This window comes from Clytia hemisphaerica, unplaced genomic scaffold (genome assembly GCF_902728285.1).
Source record: "Clytia hemisphaerica strain Z4C2 unplaced genomic scaffold, Clytia hemisphaerica genome assembly, whole genome shotgun sequence".
NCBI classification, from domain to species: Eukaryota; Metazoa; Cnidaria; class Hydrozoa; order Leptothecata; family Clytiidae; genus Clytia; species Clytia hemisphaerica.
In genome coordinates this window covers 2,077,805-2,096,482 of record NW_027103551.1, presented here as the reverse complement: position 1 = coordinate 2,096,482, position 18,678 = coordinate 2,077,805, and the positions used below count along the sequence as shown (strand labels likewise).

The window sequence follows — 18,678 nt, the reverse complement described above, 5'->3', positions numbered from 1 at the left end:
GGTACTTGGGAATTTTTTGTCCAATACATTGATAATTCATGAAAAATTTCTGACAGATTTTATTAACCACATTATTTAACATGTTCCAAAGAATAACCTAACAGGCAGACTTAGACATATTTACGAGACCATAATCCTCAACTTCGCTTCCACGCGTATATCGGCTTTTTGGTATTTACTGATAGCGCCGGATAATATCCTGGCATTGTCTCTGACGTCCACAGACAATGTGATTAAAAGCCTAGAATACACGGGGGCGAATTTACATATTCCTGTCATTATTCCACAGGTTAAGAAAGAGGAGCCCAAACCAGTCAAGAAGGAAGAGCCAAAGAAACCGGCCGTCAAGATCGCCTCCCTCCAACAAGACGACACTTCCGTCACACGACGCCGACGCCGTAAGAAGAGCGAAGATGAAGAAGAAGGCTTAGACTTTGGTGCTTTCGAAGAAAAGAAAGAAGAAAAGGTATAGTCTGTCTCTACCATATGGATTAATGGATTTTTTACAAACACTCAATTTTCATTATTTTATTAATTAGAAAGATTATGTATCGGAGATATTCTACGGCTACGGTTACGGGGCTGCCTATGCGGGTCGTCACCAGAGGCGACATGTCGTTGTCTACTTTGCTCTGTACGGGAAAAACACCAAAACACCGTATAAGCAAAGTTGACATAATACCGTACGTCAAATATCGAACTTGCTTTCACCCACCATTACTTGCCTTACTCGCCATTTCCCTCGCCACTTTAACCGTAGCGGTAGAGAATTCGAGATACATAAACTTTCTATTGAAAATGTTTGTACCTAAAGTCGTTAATGATTATCCAAAGGGAAATATACTTTAGCAGCTGCCTGATTAGTTCATCCCAGTTATTTCAACGTTTACCTAACGTTATATGGATGTTGGGAATGTTAGACTGAGATCTTTCAAAATTGTGTGCATCTCCTCAAAATAATTATTTGGAAGTTCTTCTAATTTTACATTTGTTTTCTCTGTTTCAACACCAGGCGCCAGAACCAGAACCAGAGCCTGAACCAGTCGAGAAAGTTGAGGAGCCGAAGAAAAAAGTGGAAGAAAAACCGAAAGAAGAACCTAAGAAAGATGTAAGATCATTTTTTTTTTTTGCTCATTATTTTGTCCGTTATTTGTTTATTATTATAGTAATATCCCGAAGAACTGTCTTTATCAGATTTAAAGAATATTTTTCACCTATAAGGCAATTTTCACTCAAAAATTTTCATTTTCATCCACCGATTCGCGAAGATTTATGCTCGCGAAAAACATTTTTTCCTCAATTTCGCGAAAGTAAATGTCGTAAATTTCGCGATTTTTCGACCCCGCAAAAGTTTCTGCTCGCGAAAGTTTGTACGCTTAAAGTATCCCGTATTATGGATTATAAACGAAGTATTGACAAATTTTCAATATTTTCTCAACAAAAAGGACTGGAGATCAAAACTTGGCAAAGTGAAGATCGCAGCATTAAACGATGAAGAATCCAAACGACCAATGAGAAGGCGTAAAGAGAAAATGTTTGAAGATGAAGAAGAAGAGCCTGTTGCTGACGTCACACAAGAAAAAGTTGAGGAGGAAGTGGAAGAAAAAGAAGAAGAAAAAGTCACTGGAAAGGTAAGAAGGAGGATTTGCTATTATATTTTTACCGTCTCGGCGTTAATTCAAATTTTTTCGAATATTCTATCACTAAAGGAAAAAAGTAATCTTTAGCATAAATTGGCCTTGGTTATGCTTTGTGCTTTATTTTAGACCTTTTCATGAATTACGTCACGAACATCACTTGCCTCGTATTCAAACAATTACCATGGTGATAATGTCCCTTAAGACATGAAATGATTTTTTTATGAATAGAAAGTAGTTTTGATAAGTTCCGCTGGGAGTTATTCACCATGGCAATAATTTTAAAACGAGGCAAGTGATGTTCGTAACGTAATTTATGAAAAAGTATATTCTATCACCAAAGGGAGAAAAAGAAATAAATTAGCCTTGGTTATGCTATAATTAATAGGTTAATGCTTATGATTTTCCCTCTACTTCACAGGTCAAACCCATTAAAATTGAGGAGGAGCCAGAAGAGCCGGGCAGAGTTCGAAGACGTTCTAAAATGTCTAAAGAAGAAGAAGAAAAATATGATCCATTCTCTGGAGTCAGTAAAAACATTGCCAAACTGGACGAACCAGCAACAACCATTGCACGGAGACGCAGAAAGAAGTATGGCGAGGACGAAGAGGTACGCACGCGCGGGCGAAATTTTGGTCACGTGGGCGAAATTATTTCCCGTTGAAATATTTTATTGCTTTTGATACTTGGTTTATGCTATCATGATATCACATACTCTTCTTGAAATTAAGAAACAATTTAATTCAAAGTATTAAAACTTTTCATCTTGTCGTGCATCCAGCAGGTACCCTGGTAGTTTGGGCGTTCACGAAAATTTAAGGGCGTTAAAAATGGCTTTCGCAGTGGATATTTTACTTCTTGGAGAAGCCAGGGTCGGTCACAGCTCCTTTTTTTTAAGTAAAAAATGGAAATTATACTGGACATCAAATCAATGATTATTTCATGCCAATAAAAAACACTTTCTGCCTTGAATTATGTGTAATTATATCCTAGTTTTATCATTTATTTATCAGGAAGAAGGCGTTGATATTTTCGAGCGCGCGGCCGAAGAACGCCGCCGTGAAGAAGAGAAAGCAAAAAAGGAAAAGGAAGAGAAGGAGGAAGCCGAACGAAAAAAGAAATTAGACGAACAGCGTGCCAAATTGGCGGACGTTGAAGCGCGTAAAAAGAAGCTATCGTTGGAAGGAGGAAGAAAAGTGGTCGCGAAGTTGGAAGAAGAAGAGGCTGTCCCTAGAAGACGAAAGAAGATGTATGTTGTTTAAAACAGTTTTTAAGATAAAACTTGCGATAGTAAGCGATTGGATACAATGGGCAAGGTTATAAGTTCAACCGGGTCCAGTCGGTCTTTGCCAAGGACTCAGAAACTTGATAACTTTTTGGAAGAGGAAGAATCTGTCCGTAATAGAAGATAATATGAAAACAGTCCTTAAGATAAGACTGCATTGTTAGTAGTCTTTATTAGCAACAGTAAGTGATTAGATCAGGTGGGCAAGGTACCCAGCTGGCACACAACGTTGTTTTAACGTTTATCTAACGTTCATAACGTCCATATAACGTTAGATGAACGTTGAAACAACGTTGTGTGCCAGCTGGGTAATGAGTTCAACTCAGCTTAGCCGGGTCTTACCCAACGAGCTTTATATATACCCTAGAGGAGGTTTCTCAATCCCGGTCAAGCAAAATCTCCGTCCGGAGTTTTATTGAAAGTGGTGCCCTAATGGTATGGGCTACCTTTATATAAAAATATGAACTCTATCCATCTCTTTCTCAGGTATGAATGGGAGGACGAAGATGAGACAACAACCAAACCTTCTGAACAAGAGAAGAAGAAAGAAGAAGAAAGCGAAGAGGAGGAAGAATCAAGTGACGAAGAAGAGAAAAAGAAGGCTGCTGAAGAAGAAGAAAGAAAAAGAAAAGAATCGGAGAAGCGAAAAATAGCTTCCCTCCCTGAACCTGAAACAGGTAGGTTTGGTTTTTTTAGAATTACTCTGAGTTTTCTAAAGTATTTGGTGAAGGGCTGAAACAGTTTGGAAAGAAGAAGTGTCTATGAGGAATGAGTGATGAGAACATGAAAAGGGGAGAGAAAAAGCCAACATCAAGGTTTGGCATATCGCATTCAGGTTATTCGAAGTTTCGTGGTTCGTTGTTTCGAAGTCCAATTAACGTTTTATGTTGAACAAAGGTTGTGTGCCTGGGGGTGCTATGTTTTATAAGGTGACGGGTGTGTCTGAGCCAAAGTTGAAAACTTTCGTCAAATTTTTCATTCAATTTTGTTTTAAACTTTTGAAAATCACGACCCTTTGAGAAGGAGAACTTTCGGAACCCGTAAAGAGACTTTTGAGTGTGTAAGTTAGACTTTTATAGCCTGCAAATTATCCGATGCCCATTTTTCCCACGAACACCCGCCCCCGGGCCAGTTCAATACTACCTTTCTTACTAAGTTTCTTAATTAATATATTTCATATTTCTTACTTTAGCTCCGAGAAGGCGTAAAACAACCAAAGAAAAAATGGAAGAAGATAAAGTTGATCCTTTCGCTGAAATCGAAAAAACTGAACTAAATGCTGTACGAAACGCCGCCAAAAATTTGAAAGGTAAAATAAATTCCCTGGCAAAAAAAATGTTTTTGAGTCTCCTTTGCTTGTTCTTTACGGTCAATTCCTTAAGATGTATCACAGTCGACGCTCTCTAATTCGACGTTCTACTATTCTAATTCCCCTTGAAAATCGAATGACAGAGAGGTAACTCTACCTTTGTAAAATCGCTTTCCAACAAAATTGGCGAAGTTAGCATTTCTTCACATGGGCATCGTGTGAAAATCGATACGATTACGAGATTTTTAAACATAAGACTAGAAAGAGCAATCTACACGCATTTTTTATATAAGAATGGTATAAATCCATTCCATCATGGATATTCTTAATTTTTTTGGGAAATCATCCTAAACTATTCTTACAGCATTCTTAGGTTAGGATCCTAATTCAGACTAGATTTAACATTTAGTACATACGTCTCAAGCATAAAATGGCATTTTTGTGAAAGAAGTGAGCCTTACTTGCGAGGGTAATTGACAATTTTTGATTGAAAATGCTCTAAAAATGGCATTCTCAGCTTGAGTTTTTTGGCCATTTTCATCATGGACATTCTTATAAAGTGTATTCTTATAAAAAAAGCGTGTATATAAGAACATTAGAGAGCAATCTATATAAGAACATATTAAGGCCTCGATGGCCTAAATTATCAAGAGCAGGTTAAAAACATTTTAAGGCTTTGCTGACACCCATCTTATCAGGAAAGCCAACGAAGGCTATCACAGAATGATAAAAATAAGAACATTTTTAGGCTTAAAACTAAAAAAAAAACCGTGACTTCAAAAAGTCCTGAATATTTTGATTTAAAAAACGTGTACATGTTTTTTTTATATGAGCAACCAAGTTGCTAAGCCCAGAAATTAGCCAATTTTGTACTATCTCATAAAATAAAAGATTTTAAGATAATCTAAGCATACCAAATGGCAGTCCTTGATCCAATAAGCATAGACATATATAGGTATAATATCAGGGGTAGTGGTTAAAGCAAATTTTTCAGTAAATGAGCTAGAACGTTAAGCAACCCCATCCCTGACCCGAAAATTGGAGTTGCTTAAAAAAAATATCTTTCGGTCCCAGGCCTTCCACCACCGGACACATCTGTTCGGCGACGCCGACGTAATCGTGACGAAGAGGAAAAATATGACCCATTCGCGACGGCTGAAAAGAAATCGGAGCTGGAACCTGCAAAATCACCGGAGCCTGAACCCGTCGCCGACGATGCTGCCACGCGACGTGCGCGAAGGCAACGAGAACGTGAAGAAAGAGAAAAAGAGGTACATTTTTTTTCGATAGCCAGTATCAGGTCTGTCAGTACCTTCCACCAAAACCAAATTTTTATGTGTTAACTACACAATAAAGTGGTTTTCGTCCAAGTTACAATCATGGTCGATATATATTGAGATTTTAGTGCATTTTAACGTTTTTCAGAATTTAAAGTTCGGGCGAGAATTGCTAATTTAGTACTTTCGCTTTCTTTGATTGGATATTTCGATTTTGGAGGGGTTCGGTGGCTTCTAGGCTATATTCCAAGCTTTATTGGAGCAAATTTGAGCTTTTAAATCCTGAGATCCGAAGTTGACAAGTGGAAAAATATTTTGTCTATGATTGTAGTACCAGACGGTCATGTTTTTTACACAGCACCAGTCAGTCAACTTGCTCTATTTTTCTCACCTTTATAATTCGAATCTTTCTCTCTAATTCGAAGAACAATCTTAGTACCTTAAAGATTGAATAGGCCATTTCCCAATCGATTTAGATCATGGGTAATCAGGACTGATTGTGCCTCCAAAATGGTTTTCTGTTGGCTAGACGCAATTATCTTCGAAACTTTGAACCAATAGTAAGTCGTCATTAGCGCGCAGTGGTCCTGATTACCCATTACTCTTTGCGACTGTGAAATGGCCTATAAGAGAGAGTGAATATAAGTAGTAATCATTTCACGTATAGATTTTCGAAAGTTCTGGAAGTGTGACTTGTGTAGAGCTCTTCGTAGTATGGGGAGTATACCAGGCAATGCCTGTGGTGTGGTGACGATACTCATAGGTTCAACATCTGCGAAGATGTATGTCCTTCCGTGTAGTTCGAGTATCATTGTCTATACACCAATAACTCTGTCGTGTCGCGAGCGCAGGGTTAGCAGTGTTTGGTAAGTATGGTAATTTCCCTATCCTAGGGTAGGTATCTATCCAGGGATAGGGCCCATTCCGGATGATTCGGAGGGTTCACTTCTCTTCTCCATTCTCTTCTTTTCTCAAACCTTAATCATTCAAATTTTCGAAATTTTCAACGAATTTTTGTTCCCGTTTATATATTTTTTCTCCTATCATTCATAATAATATTTGATTTTTTTCTGTTTTTACAGGAAGAGGCGGCCGCGGAAGCCGATCGCAAAGCAAGACGCGAACGACGCGCGAAAGAGAGAGAGGAACGAGAACAAAAAGAAAAAGAAGAAGAAGAAGCGAAGAAGAAGAAAGAAAAAGAAGAGAAGGAGAAAGAAAAAGGGAAATGGTTCACTGATGAAGAAACGAAATCTGGCGACCGTGGTAAGCAGCGAACTTATAATGGACTCTCGCTAATTCGAACAATTTCTCAGTTCCTGTCAAAGGGAAACCCTCGTAAAATGATTTCTATAATTCGAATCTTTCTGTAATTCGAACTAATGAGATTTCCTGCTCAACTTCGAATTAGCGAGAGTTAAACTTTCTCAAGCAAGAGAAAGTCAAAACACCTTAAAGATTTGCGCCGCATTTAGAATGATGGATTGAATCTAGCCTTTCCATTTTGTTAAGCGACATATTTCACACAATCTGGCGATAATTTTACTTTCAATCTGGTGTTTTTGTGAAAACCACGCGGGTCACTATCCTGGTTAACCAAGCCAGTTTTTACAAGGTCGAGATACGGCTGACGGCAGTATAGCATTATCGACGCGTGATTTTTATGTGCGGAATTTTAATTTTGCCTTGAAAAACTGATATTCAGTCACAACTTACCGTCAGCTTTTACCAAGTGACTGAATCAATCTGGTTTAGATTTCTAGGCTAGTGGGTCACTTGTTTCGGATGGGAAATAAATGGCTTCTTTTACCATCCAGGTGTTTTCGTAGCTAGCTCATTTTGGGGCTTTGAAATCATTGGATTTACCCTTCAAAAACTCCCTGACTTTAACAAAATCTACTTCTTGTTGCAGGGGCCGATATTTTTGACGATGATGATGGTGAACCAAAAAAATTGAGTCTCCGAGAAAGAATGGCAAGACAAAGAAGATAAAAAACACACAAGAGAGAAAAAGAAAAAGCTACTAGTCTATCATGGTGATAATCACTAGTCGTGTGTTGTTGGTTGGAACCCTTTACTGGTCCCATATTGTAGCTAAGAAACCTGGTTTTGATAGGTTTTTCTTATGTTATGATATGAGAATTATGGAGGACTAGATGTTTGGACTTCTAGCTTGAAAACAGTAGTTTTCTAATTACTAAGTCTGGTCAAGTCTAGTGTTCGATCTGTTTTCCCATCTGACACACAACGTTGTTTCAACGTCCATCTAATGTTCACAACATCCATATAACGTTAGATGAACGTTGAGACAACGTTGGGTTCGTTGGATTCTAGATCCTATTTAGCATGAGTGATTTAACTGCTATTCACCACCTTGGTTCAAAGTTAGAAGTCCAAAAGCCTAGTCTTAACAGTTCAAATGGTGTAATAGTCAATCAACGACTTTATGGTATACTTTTGAACAGGAAAATCGCATGCTATAAATGTTTCTTGGAATACCACAAATTTTAAGATGGTCCCCATTATGAATTAAAGGCGAAAGATCAAAGACGTTTTTTTTTATAAGAAGATCCAAAACTTTTGAAGCCTTCGGAGTTTTAAACCTAAAAATGTGTTCTTTACATTTCGTCCATTGAAGACTTATGTTGTTATATAGTTTGTTCTTATAAAAAAACGTGCTGTAGTGTAAAATGCCTCATTTCAAAGTTATTTTCCAAATAAAATTTATACATTGGGTTTTCTTGTTCAAATTTGGATTTATTTGAAAGATTTTCTCATTAGTTTTTTATCATCATTGCTTGCTCATAATTCCTTCGGATTTATATTTTTATAATTTTTTTGAGATTTATTTCAAATTCTGCAAATGCTCATGTGCGATCCAAAACAAAGAAATCACGTGACCATATTTGGTTGTATTCATTTCCTTATTTGGTGAAAAGATTTCCTAATAAGGAATTAGTGTGGCCAAATTTGGATCAATTTTTGTTTGGGACCGCACAAGTGCATTACTAGAGTTTGAAATTTTCTCGAATTTATTGACTCAGTTTTACTTACCTATGGTGCAAAACCTTTCTTCTTTTTTAGGATTTTTAATGAAAATTATAAAATTTCTTCGCTTTTCTGAATACAATATTTTTTGAATTGCAATAATTTTCTTAAAGGATACAGTTTTTTGTTGCTGATCAAGTTTGTATGCATCAGTGAGATTAAACTGTATTTTAAATGAAAAACAGGGTTTTAATTCTCTTTAGATAAAATGCATTTTGATAAAAAGTGCATTTTTATTTTCTCTCACTTTTGTATATTGTTGGCTTCCTAGCTATATGCGTTGTATCTAGGCTAGGTCACATGCGAGAGATATTTTTGACAGTTTTAATATGTTTTTATCAACTTTTTTAGTGCAAAAAAAAGTTTTTTAAGGCAATTTAAATTTTTTTCTTGCCTTTAATTCATGTATAGTTTTTTTTTTTTTTTTTTTTTTTTTTTGTTTTTTTTTTTTTTTTTTTTTTTTTTTTTTTTTTCTTTTTTTTTTAGTATATTAATTTTATTTTAATTTTTGATGTAATTGTTTATTTTAGTTTTCTTTTTTTCATGGATTGTTTTTTACACTACCCCCTGATGATACCTTTTTATATTAAGTGAATTTTTTCCCCTATTTTCCTTTATTTTTTTGATTGCTTAAAAGTTGTATCTGTCTTGTATTTTTTATTGTAATTCTCCCCCCTTGTTTTTTAATAGTTTTGAATTCGCCCTTTTTTTTAATTTTTTTTTTATCGTTAATTATGATTTTTTTCGTTTTTTTTCCAAAAAGATTTAATATTCCTACCCCCCCTGATCGATTGAACTTTGTAAAAAAGTTTTATATTAAAAATATATAAATCTCGAATTCTAGAATTGCAGTGTCAAATTTAATTGTTTATTCACCGAAAAGCAAAACTTCAAATAATGAGAACAATTTTGGAAATTAAGGATCAAAAGCTGTCAAATTAGCCAGAAATACCCCAACAGAAGCGTAGACAGGAGGGGTGCAAATTTTGTGTAGGAGAGCAGATTTTTATGACACTGTAATCATCTATTCATAATATAAAATTATAATTACTGTGTCATAAACATCTGCTCTCCTACACAAATTTTTTGTGCCCCCCCCCCCCTTGTCTACGCTACCTATCCTGATGTAAATTATTTTTCTTCATTGTACATTTGCTGGTAAGCCGAATCTCTTGGTGTTCGCTTGGAAGTTTTTCTTTTTTTTTGTTTACATCCCCCGTTGGGCCTTCTTGTAACTCACGCTTTTTTTACCTCGAGTACTTTAATCTCCATGCTGGCCTTTTGGATCCCCTACGCTTAGCATTAACATCATCATGGATTGACAAATGAACCATAAAAATGCCAGTTTTTCGGATTTTTTACCTTGAAATTCATTATCCCTCAGCATATGCTTAACCTTCATCCCCCTGCCCAATTCTTTGCTCGAGGTATGTATTCATGCTCATTAGGCTAGGTTGGTCCTCCCCATAATAAAAAACTTTTGAATGATACCCCAAAGTTAAGAATATTCATCATGAATTGAAAAAATCACCATTCTTATAAAAAAAGCGTGTATTTCCCTATCACAATAACTAAATGCTACAGCCTAACAAACGCAGCAGTGAGAAACAAACATTTCAATACCAGATAGACAAACAAAACTGAACATTTTTTCGTGATGATGGTTTCTAGAGTACACATTTTTTATAAGCACTAATTATATAAGAACATATGGTCAAAATGGTAAGAACAAGTTCAGAAAATTAAAAATAAAAGGCTTTATTGACTTTAAAGCACCTATAATATCTTAGGAAATCACGCACAAAACGGAGAAAATAAGAACATGATAAGAACACTTTCAGGCTTAAAATTCAAAAAATTAAGAACATCTGAAGGCTTTTAAAAATTTGGAAGTTCTTATAGAAAACGTGTATTTTGTCAACAAAACAAAATATTGGATCATGGAATTTGCGAAAAGAGTAGCTGACATGATTTGAAGTGTAAAAGTACTTCTTGAGACGTAGTGACAAGAGGTTTTTTTGGTGAAAATATTTTGCTTTCATTCTACTGTTGATCGGTAGGGATTTCAGACAAAGCATTAGTGAAGTTAAGTAAACCGGTAAAATATCAGGACGACGAACGAAAATTTAACAGGCTAGTGAGTTTCAACCAATCAAAGTTCGAATTTTCACTAGCCTATAACATTTTTCGTCCGTCGTCGTGATTATCCTGGTATGCTCAGTATTGTGTAGAATTAGAATGAGGCTCAAAAGCGTTTAGCCTGGATCTAGGCTGTAAACTTTGTTTTTATTCGTGATTCCGAGTTTATTTATGTGTGTTTTTCAGCGACGGAGACGGTAAGGTTCTAATTTGACTAGATCCTGACCAATTGAGGACGACGGTAAATCAGCACTTTTACCGTACTCGATTTTGCAGGTTAGAACTGTGAGTTATTCCAAATTGCTTCAGTCACTTTACCGTCCTCAAAAGTACATGCGTACAAGTGCATGCGTACTTTATTGCTAATTCAGTGTTGCGCGAAGCTGAAAGTTTGCCGACCCTGGGTTTACAAGTGCAAAGTAGACCAAGATTTATCGATCGCAGAAACATCAAAAAGTTACTTACTTGGATAAACAGGCTAAGAGGCGTTGTGCCATTGAGTTTCAGATTCAGATATTGCTCGCTCGAAACATACTAGTAAAATACTTCTGTGGCTTAAAATTCTCTTTATACAATAAGTTAAAGTGAAAGCTAATAAGCATCTGCTTTTCTCGTAAAAAGCTGTTATTTCATGTTTTGACGTAGATTGTCAAAAATATTATCTAGCGATCGAATATCAAAACTTGTTTCTACAAGCAGAAAAGTCTCGCATTTTTTTGTGTTTTCTTTTCTCAATAATATTGTGCTGTGGTTTGACTAGTCTTACTTTTTATGTGCTTAAAATCTTGGAATTGTTGCTATTCTGTATTTAGAACAAAATTTAGATACACGTTTTTTTTTTTTATAAGAACAAAGTATATAAGAACATAAGGCTTCGAGGCCAAAAATTTAAGAACATTGTAAGAACATTTTAAGGCTTGGTGGACTCTAAAACACGCAATTTTATAAGAAATGGCACCAATTTTCTCACAAAATGCAGAAAATAAGAACATTTTAAGAAGATTTTTAGGCTTAAAACCCAAAAAGTTAAGAACATCCGAAGNAGAGAAAGTAGATAAAGGCATTTTAAATGAAAAAGAAAAAAAAATTGAGTCTCTGTTAACCCTTAGAAGCCAGAATACGTATATATACGTTTTGAAAAGGTCATTTTACCGATACACAGTCTTTTGGTCATAACTCCTGACCACTTGAGATTCAGAGAAAAAAAATCTGCTATTTTTTGTAGCTGAGAGAAAGAGCTTTCCAACGATACCAAAGTTGATACCTGAATCCTTTGTCCTGGTCGAGAAATTGCCTTTGAAAAAATAAATTTACAGAAAAAAATGATGAAATTTTTGGCCTTTTTCAAAAAAGACAGCGGCTTCTAAAGGTTAATAAAAATTTTTTAAATCTTTAAAACTGGTCCAAACAGTCCAAAATGACTACTGGTACTAAGAGAAAGTAGATAAAGGCATTTTAATGAAAAAGGAAAAAAAATTGAGTCTCTGTTAACCCTTAGAAGCCAGAATACGTATATATACGTTTTGAAAAGGTCATTTTACCGATACACAGTCTTTTGGTCATAACTCCTGACCACTTGAGATTCAGAGAAAAAATCTGCTATTTTTTGTAGCTGAGAGAAAGGCTTTCCAACGATACCAAAGTTGATACCTGAATCCTTTGTCCTGGTCGAGAAATGCCTTTGAAAAAATAAATTTACAGAAAAAAATGATGAAATTTTTGGCCTTTTTCAAAAAAGACAGCGGCTTCTAAAGGTTAATAAAAATTTTTTAAATCTTTAAAACTGGTCCAAACAGTCCAAATGACTACTGGTACTAAGAGAAAGTAGATAAGGCATTTTAAATGAAAAAGAAAAAAAATTGAGTCTCTGTTAACCCTTAGAAGCCAGAATACGTATATATACGTTTTGAAAAGGTCATTTTACCGATACACAGTCTTTTGGTCATAACTCCTGACCACTTGAGATTCAGAGAAAAAAAATCTGCTATTTTTTGTAGCTGAGAGAAAGAGCTTTCCAACGATACCAAAGTTGATACCTGAATCCTTTGTCCTGGTCGAGAAATTGCCTTTGAAAAAATAAATTTACAGAAAAAAATGATGAAATTTTTGGCCTTTTTCAAAAAAGACAGCGGCTTCTAAAGGTTAATAAAAATTTTTTAAATCTTTAAAACTGGTCCAAACAGTCCAAAATGACTACTGGTACTAAGAGAAAGTAGATAAAGGCATTTAAATGAAAAAGAAAAAAAAATTGAGTCTCTGTTAACCCTTAGAAGCCAGAATACGTATATATACGTTTTGAAAAGGTCATTTTACCCGATACACAGTCTTTTGGTCATAACTCCTGACCACTTGAGATTCAGAGAAAAAAATCTGCTATTTTTTGTAGCTGAGAGAAAGAGCTTTCCAACGATACCAAAGTTGATACCTGAATCCTTTGTCCTGGTCGAGAAATTGCCTTTGAAAAAATAAATTACAGAAAAAAATGATGAAATTTTTGGCCTTTTTCAAAAAAGACAGCGGCTTCTAAAGGTTAATAAAAATTTTTTAAATCTTTAAACTGGTCCAAACAGTCCAAATGACTACTGGTACTAAGAGAAAGTAGATAAAGGCATTTAAATGAAAAAGAAAAAAAAATTGAGTCTCTGTTAACCCTTAGAAGCCAGAATACGTATATATACGTTTTGAAAAGGTCATTTTACCGATACACAGTCTTTTGGTCATAACTCCTGACCACTTGAGATTCAGAGAAAAAAAATCTGCTATTTTTTGTAGCTGAGAGAAAGAGCTTTCCAACGATACCAAAGTTGATACCTGAATCCTTTGTCCTGGTCGAGAAATTGCCTTTGAAAAAATAAATTTACAGAAAAAAATGATGAAATTTTTGGCCTTTTTCAAAAAAGACAGCGGCTTCTAAAGGTTAATAAAAATTTTTTAAATCTTTAAAACTGGTCCAAACAGTCCAAAATGACTACTGGTACTAAATGAAAGTAGATAAAGGCATTTTAAATGAAAAAGAAAAAAAAATTGACTCTCTGTTAACCCTTAGAAGCCAGAATACGTATATATACGTTTTGAAAAGGTCATTTTACCGATACACAGTCTTTTGGTCATAACTCCTGACCACTTGAGATTCAGAGAAAAAAAATCTGCTATTTTTTGTAGCTGAGAGAAAGAGCTTTCCAACGATACCAAAGTTGATACCTGAATCCTTTGTCCTGGTCGAGAAATTGCCTTTGAAAAAATAAATTTACAGAAAAAAATGATGAAATTTTTGGCCTTTTTCAAAAAAGACAGCGGCTTCTAAAGGTTAATAAAAATTTTTTAAATCTTTAAAACTGGTCCAAACAGTCCAAAATGACTACTGGTACTAAGAGAAAGTAGATAAAGGCATTTTAAATGAAAAAGAAAAAAAAATTGAGTCTCTGTTAACCCTTAGAAGCCAGAATACGTATATATACGTTTTGAAAAGGTCATTTTACCGATACACAGTCTTTTGGTCATAACTCCTGACCACTTGAGATTCAGAGAAAAAAATCTGCTATTTTTTGTAGCTGAGAGAAAGAGCTTTCCAACGATACCAAAGTTGATACCTGAATCCTTTGTCCTGGTCGAGAAATTGCCTTTGAAAAAATAAATTTACAGAAAAAAATGATGAAATTTTTGGCCTTTTTCAAAAAAGACAGCGGCTTCTAAAGGTTAATAAAAATTTTTAAATCTTTAAAACTGGTCCAAACAGTCCAAATGACTACTGGTACTAAGAGAAAGTAGATAAAGGCATTTTAAATGAAAAGAAAAAAAATTTGAGTCTCTGTTAACCCTTAGAAGCCAGAATACGTATATATACGTTTTGAAAAGGTCATTTTACCGATACACAGTCTTTTGGTCATAACTCCTGACCACTTGAGATTCAGAGAAAAAAATCTGCTATTTTTTGTAGCTGAGAGAAAGAGCTTTCCAACGATACCAAAGTTGATACCTGAATCCTTTGTCCTGGTCGAGAAATTGCCTTTGAAAAAATAAATTTACAGAAAAAAATGATGAAATTTTTGGCCTTTTTCAAAAAAGACAGCGGCTTCTAAAGGTTAATAAAAATTTTTTAAATCTTTAAAACTGGTCCAAACAGTCCAAAATGACTACTGGTACTAAGAGAAAGTAGATAAAGGCATTTTAAATGAAAAAGAAAAAAAAAATTGAGTCTCTGTTAACCCTTAGAAGCCAGAATACGTATATATACGTTTTGAAAAGGTCATTTTACCGATACACAGTCTTTTGGTCATAACTCCTGACCACTTGAGATTCAGAGAAAAAAAATCTGCTATTTTTTGTAGCTGAGAGAAAGAGCTTTCCAACGATACCAAAGTTGATACCTGAATCCTTTGTCCTGGTCGAGAAATTGCCTTTGAAAAAAAAATTTACAGAAAAAATGATGAAATTTTTGGCCTTTTTCAAAAAAGACAGCGGCTTCTAAAGGTTAATAAAAATTTTTTAAATCTTTAAACTGGTCCAAACAGTCCAAAATGACTACTGGTACTAAGAGAAAGTAGATAAAGGCATTTTAAATGAAAAAGAAAAAAAAATTGACTCTCTGTTAACCCTTAGAAGCCAGAATACGTATATATACGTTTTGAAAAGGTCATTTTACCTATACACAGTCTTTTGGTCATAACTCCTGACCACTTGAGATTCAGAGAAAAAAAATCTGCTATTTTTTGTAGCTGAGAGAAAGAGCTTTCCAACGATACCAAAGTTGATACCTGAATCCTTTGTCCTGGTCGAGAAATTGCCTTTGAAAAAATAAATTTACAGAAAAAAATGATGAAATTTTTGGCCTTTTTCAAAAAAGACAGCGGCTTCTAAAGGTTAATAAAAATTTTTTAAATCTTTAAAACTGGTCCAAACAGTCCAAATGACTACTGGTACTAAGAGAAAGTAGATAAAGGCATTTTAAATGAAAAAAAAAAAAAAAATTGAGTCTCTGTTAACCCTTAGAAGCCAGAATACGTATATATACGTTTTGAAAAGGTCATTTTACCGATACACAGTCTTTTGGTCATAACTCCTGACCACTTGAGATTCAGAGAAAAAAAATCTGCTATTTTTTGTAGCTGAGAGAAAGAGCTTTCCAACGATACCAAAGTTGATACCTGAATCCTTTGTCCTGGTCGAGAAATTGCCTTTGAAAAAATAAATTACAGAAAAAAATGATGAAATTTTTGGCCTTTTTCAAAAAGACAGCGGCTTCTAAAGGTTAATAAAAATTTTTTAAATCTTTAAAACTGGTCCAAACAGTCCAAAATGACTACTGGTACTAAGAGAAAGTAGATAAAGGCATTTTAAATGAAAAAGAAAAAAAATTGAGTCTCTGTTAACCCTTAGAAGCCAGAATACGTATATATACGTTTTGAAAAGGTCATTTTACCGATACACAGTCTTTTGGTCATAACTCCTGACCACTTGAGATTCAGAGAAAAAAAATCTGCTATTTTTTGTAGCTGAGAGAAAGAGCTTTCCAACGATACCAAAGTTGATACCTGAATCCTTTGTCCTGGTCGAGAAATTGCCTTTGAAAAAATAAATTTACAGAAAAAAATGATGAAATTTTTGGCCTTTTTCAAAAAAGACAGCGGCTTCTAAAGGTTAATAAAAATTTTTTAAATCTTTAAAACTGGTCCAAACAGTCCAAAATGACTACTGGTACTAAGAGAAAGTAGATAAAGGCATTTTAAATGAAAAAGAAAAAAAAAATTGAGTCTCTGTTAACCCTTAGAAGCCAGAATACGTATATATACGTTTTGAAAAGGTCATTTTACCGATACACAGTCTTTTGGTCATAACTCCTGACCACTTGAGATTCAGAGAAAAAATCTGCTATTTTTTGTAGCTGAGAGAAAGAGCTTTCCAACGATACCAAAGTTGATACCTGAATCCTTTGTCCTGGTCGAGAAATTGCCTTTGAAAAAATAAATTTACAGAAAAAATGATGAAATTTTTGGCCTTTTTCAAAAAAGACAGCGGCTTCTAAAGGTTAATAAAAATTTTTTAAATCTTTAAAACTGGTCCAAACAGTCCAAAATGACTACTGGTACTAAGAGAAAGTAGATAAAGGCATTTTAAATGAAAGAAAAAAAAATTGAGTCTCTGTTAACCCTTAGAAGCCAGAATACGTATATATACGTTTTGAAAAGGTCATTTTACCGATACACAGTCTTTGGTCATAACTCCTGACCACTTGAGATTCAGAGAAAAAAAATCTGCTATTTTTTGTAGCTGAGAGAAAGAGCTTTCCAACGATACCAAAGTTGATACCTGAATCCTTTGTCCTGGTCGAGAAATTGCCTTTGAAAAAATAAATTTACAGAAAAAAATGATGAAATTTTTGGCCTTTTTCAAAAAAGACAGCGGCTTCTAAAGGTTAATAAAATTTTTAAATCTTTAAAACTGGTCCAAACAGTCCAAAATGACTACTGGTACTAAGAGAAAGTAGATAAAGGCATTTTAAATGAAAAAGAAAAAAAAAATTGAGTCTCTGTTAACCCTTAGAAGCCAGAATACGTATATATACGTTTTGAAAAGGTCATTTTACCGATACACAGTCTTTTGGTCATAACTCCTGACCACTTGAGATTCAGAGAAAAAAAATCTGCTATTTTTTGTAGCTGAGAGAAAGAGCTTTCCAACGATACCAAAGTTGATACCTGAATCCTTTGTCCTGGTCGAGAAATTGCCTTTGAAAAATAAATTTACAGAAAAAAATGATGAAATTTTTGGCCTTTTTCAAAAAAGACAGCGGCTTCTAAAGGTTAATAAAAATTTTTTAAATCTTTAAAACTGGTCCAAACAGTCCAAAATGACTACTGGTACTAAGAGAAAGTAGATAAAGGCATTTTAAATGAAAAAGAAAAAAAAATTGAGTCTCTGTTAACCCTTAGAAGCCAGAATACGTATATATACGTTTTGAAAAGGTCATTTTACCGATACACAGTCTTTTGGTCATAACTCCTGACCACTTGAGATTCAGAGAAAAAAATCTGCTATTTTTTGTAGCTGAGAGAAAGAGCTTTCCAACGATACCAAAGTTGATACCTGAATCCTTTGTCCTGGTCGAGAAATTGCCTTTGAAAAAATAAATTTACAGAAAAAAATGATGAAATTTTTGGCCTTTTTCAAAAAAGACAGCGGCTTCTAAAGGTTAATAAAAATTTTTTAAATCTTTAAAACTGGTCCAAACAGTCCAAATGACTACTGGTACTAAGAGAAAGTAGATAAAGGCATTTTAAATGAAAAAGAAAAAAAAATTGAGTCTCTGTTAACCCTTAGAAGCCAGAATACGTATATATACGTTTTGAAAAGGTCATTTTACCGATACACAGTCTTTTGGTCATAACTCCTGACCACTTGAGATTCAGAGAAAAAAAATCTGCTATTTTTTGTAGCTGAGAGAAAGAGCTTTCCAACGATACCAAAGTTGATACCTGAATCCTTTGTCCTGGTCGAGAAATTGCCTTTGAAAAAATAAATTTACAGAAAAAAATGATGAAATTTTTGGCCTTTTTCAAAAAAGACAGCGGCTTCTAAGGTTAATAAAATTTTTTAAATCTTTAAAACTGGTCCAAACAGTCCAAAATGACTACTGGTACTAAGAGAAAGTAGATAAAGGCATTTTAAATGAAAAATGAAAAACAATAATGTCTCTGTTAACCCTTAGAAGCCAGAATACGTATATATACGTTTTGAAAAGGTCATTTTACCGATACACAGTCTTTTGGTCATAACTCCTGACCACTTGAGATTCAGAGAAAAAAAATCTGCTATTTTTTTTAGCTGAGAGAAAGAGCTTTCCAACGATACCAAAGTTGATACCTGAATCCTTTGTCCTGGTCGAGAAATTGCCTTTGAAAAAATAAATTTACAGAAAAAAATGATGAAATTTTTTGGCCTTTTTCAAAAAAGACAGCGGCTTCTAAAGGTTAATAAAAATTTTTTAAA

General features: G+C 34.4%; 1 protein-coding gene and 2 long non-coding RNA genes across 3 annotated transcripts in view; 1 reads left to right on the top strand and 2 right to left on the bottom strand.

Annotated features, from left to right (window-relative positions):
• The window catches only part of LOC136800083 (microtubule-associated protein futsch-like), a 32,799-nt gene extending 23,752 nt beyond the window's left edge, over positions 1-9,047 (top strand). The window contains exons 17-26 of the mRNA XM_067056694.1: positions 290-466; positions 1,013-1,108; positions 1,446-1,631; positions 2,059-2,247; positions 2,651-2,886; positions 3,409-3,599; positions 4,115-4,231; positions 5,306-5,502; positions 6,591-6,771; positions 9,040-9,047. Of these exons, the coding sequence (XP_066912795.1) occupies positions 290-466; positions 1,013-1,108; positions 1,446-1,631; positions 2,059-2,247; positions 2,651-2,886; positions 3,409-3,599; positions 4,115-4,231; positions 5,306-5,502; positions 6,591-6,771; positions 9,040-9,047 (1,578 nt within the window). The remainder of the gene's footprint in view (positions 1-289; positions 467-1,012; positions 1,109-1,445; positions 1,632-2,058; positions 2,248-2,650; positions 2,887-3,408; positions 3,600-4,114; positions 4,232-5,305; positions 5,503-6,590; positions 6,772-9,039) is intronic.
• Positions 9,048-12,438: 3,391 nt separating this feature from the next.
• On the bottom strand, positions 12,439-15,630 carry LOC136800296 (uncharacterized). Its single transcript, XR_010845691.1, has 6 exons — positions 15,447-15,630; positions 14,669-15,089; positions 13,894-14,312; positions 13,504-13,533; positions 13,118-13,147; positions 12,439-12,758 (listed from the first exon to the last, which is right to left on the bottom strand). It is a non-coding gene; the product is annotated as an uncharacterized lncRNA (long non-coding RNA).
• Positions 15,631-15,664: 34 nt separating this feature from the next.
• Positions 15,665-18,626, bottom strand: LOC136800295 (uncharacterized). Its single transcript, XR_010845690.1, has 5 exons — positions 18,553-18,626; positions 17,776-18,194; positions 16,999-17,417; positions 16,224-16,642; positions 15,665-15,866 (listed from the first exon to the last, which is right to left on the bottom strand). It is a non-coding gene; the product is annotated as an uncharacterized lncRNA (long non-coding RNA).
• Positions 18,627-18,678: the final 52 nt, after the last annotated feature.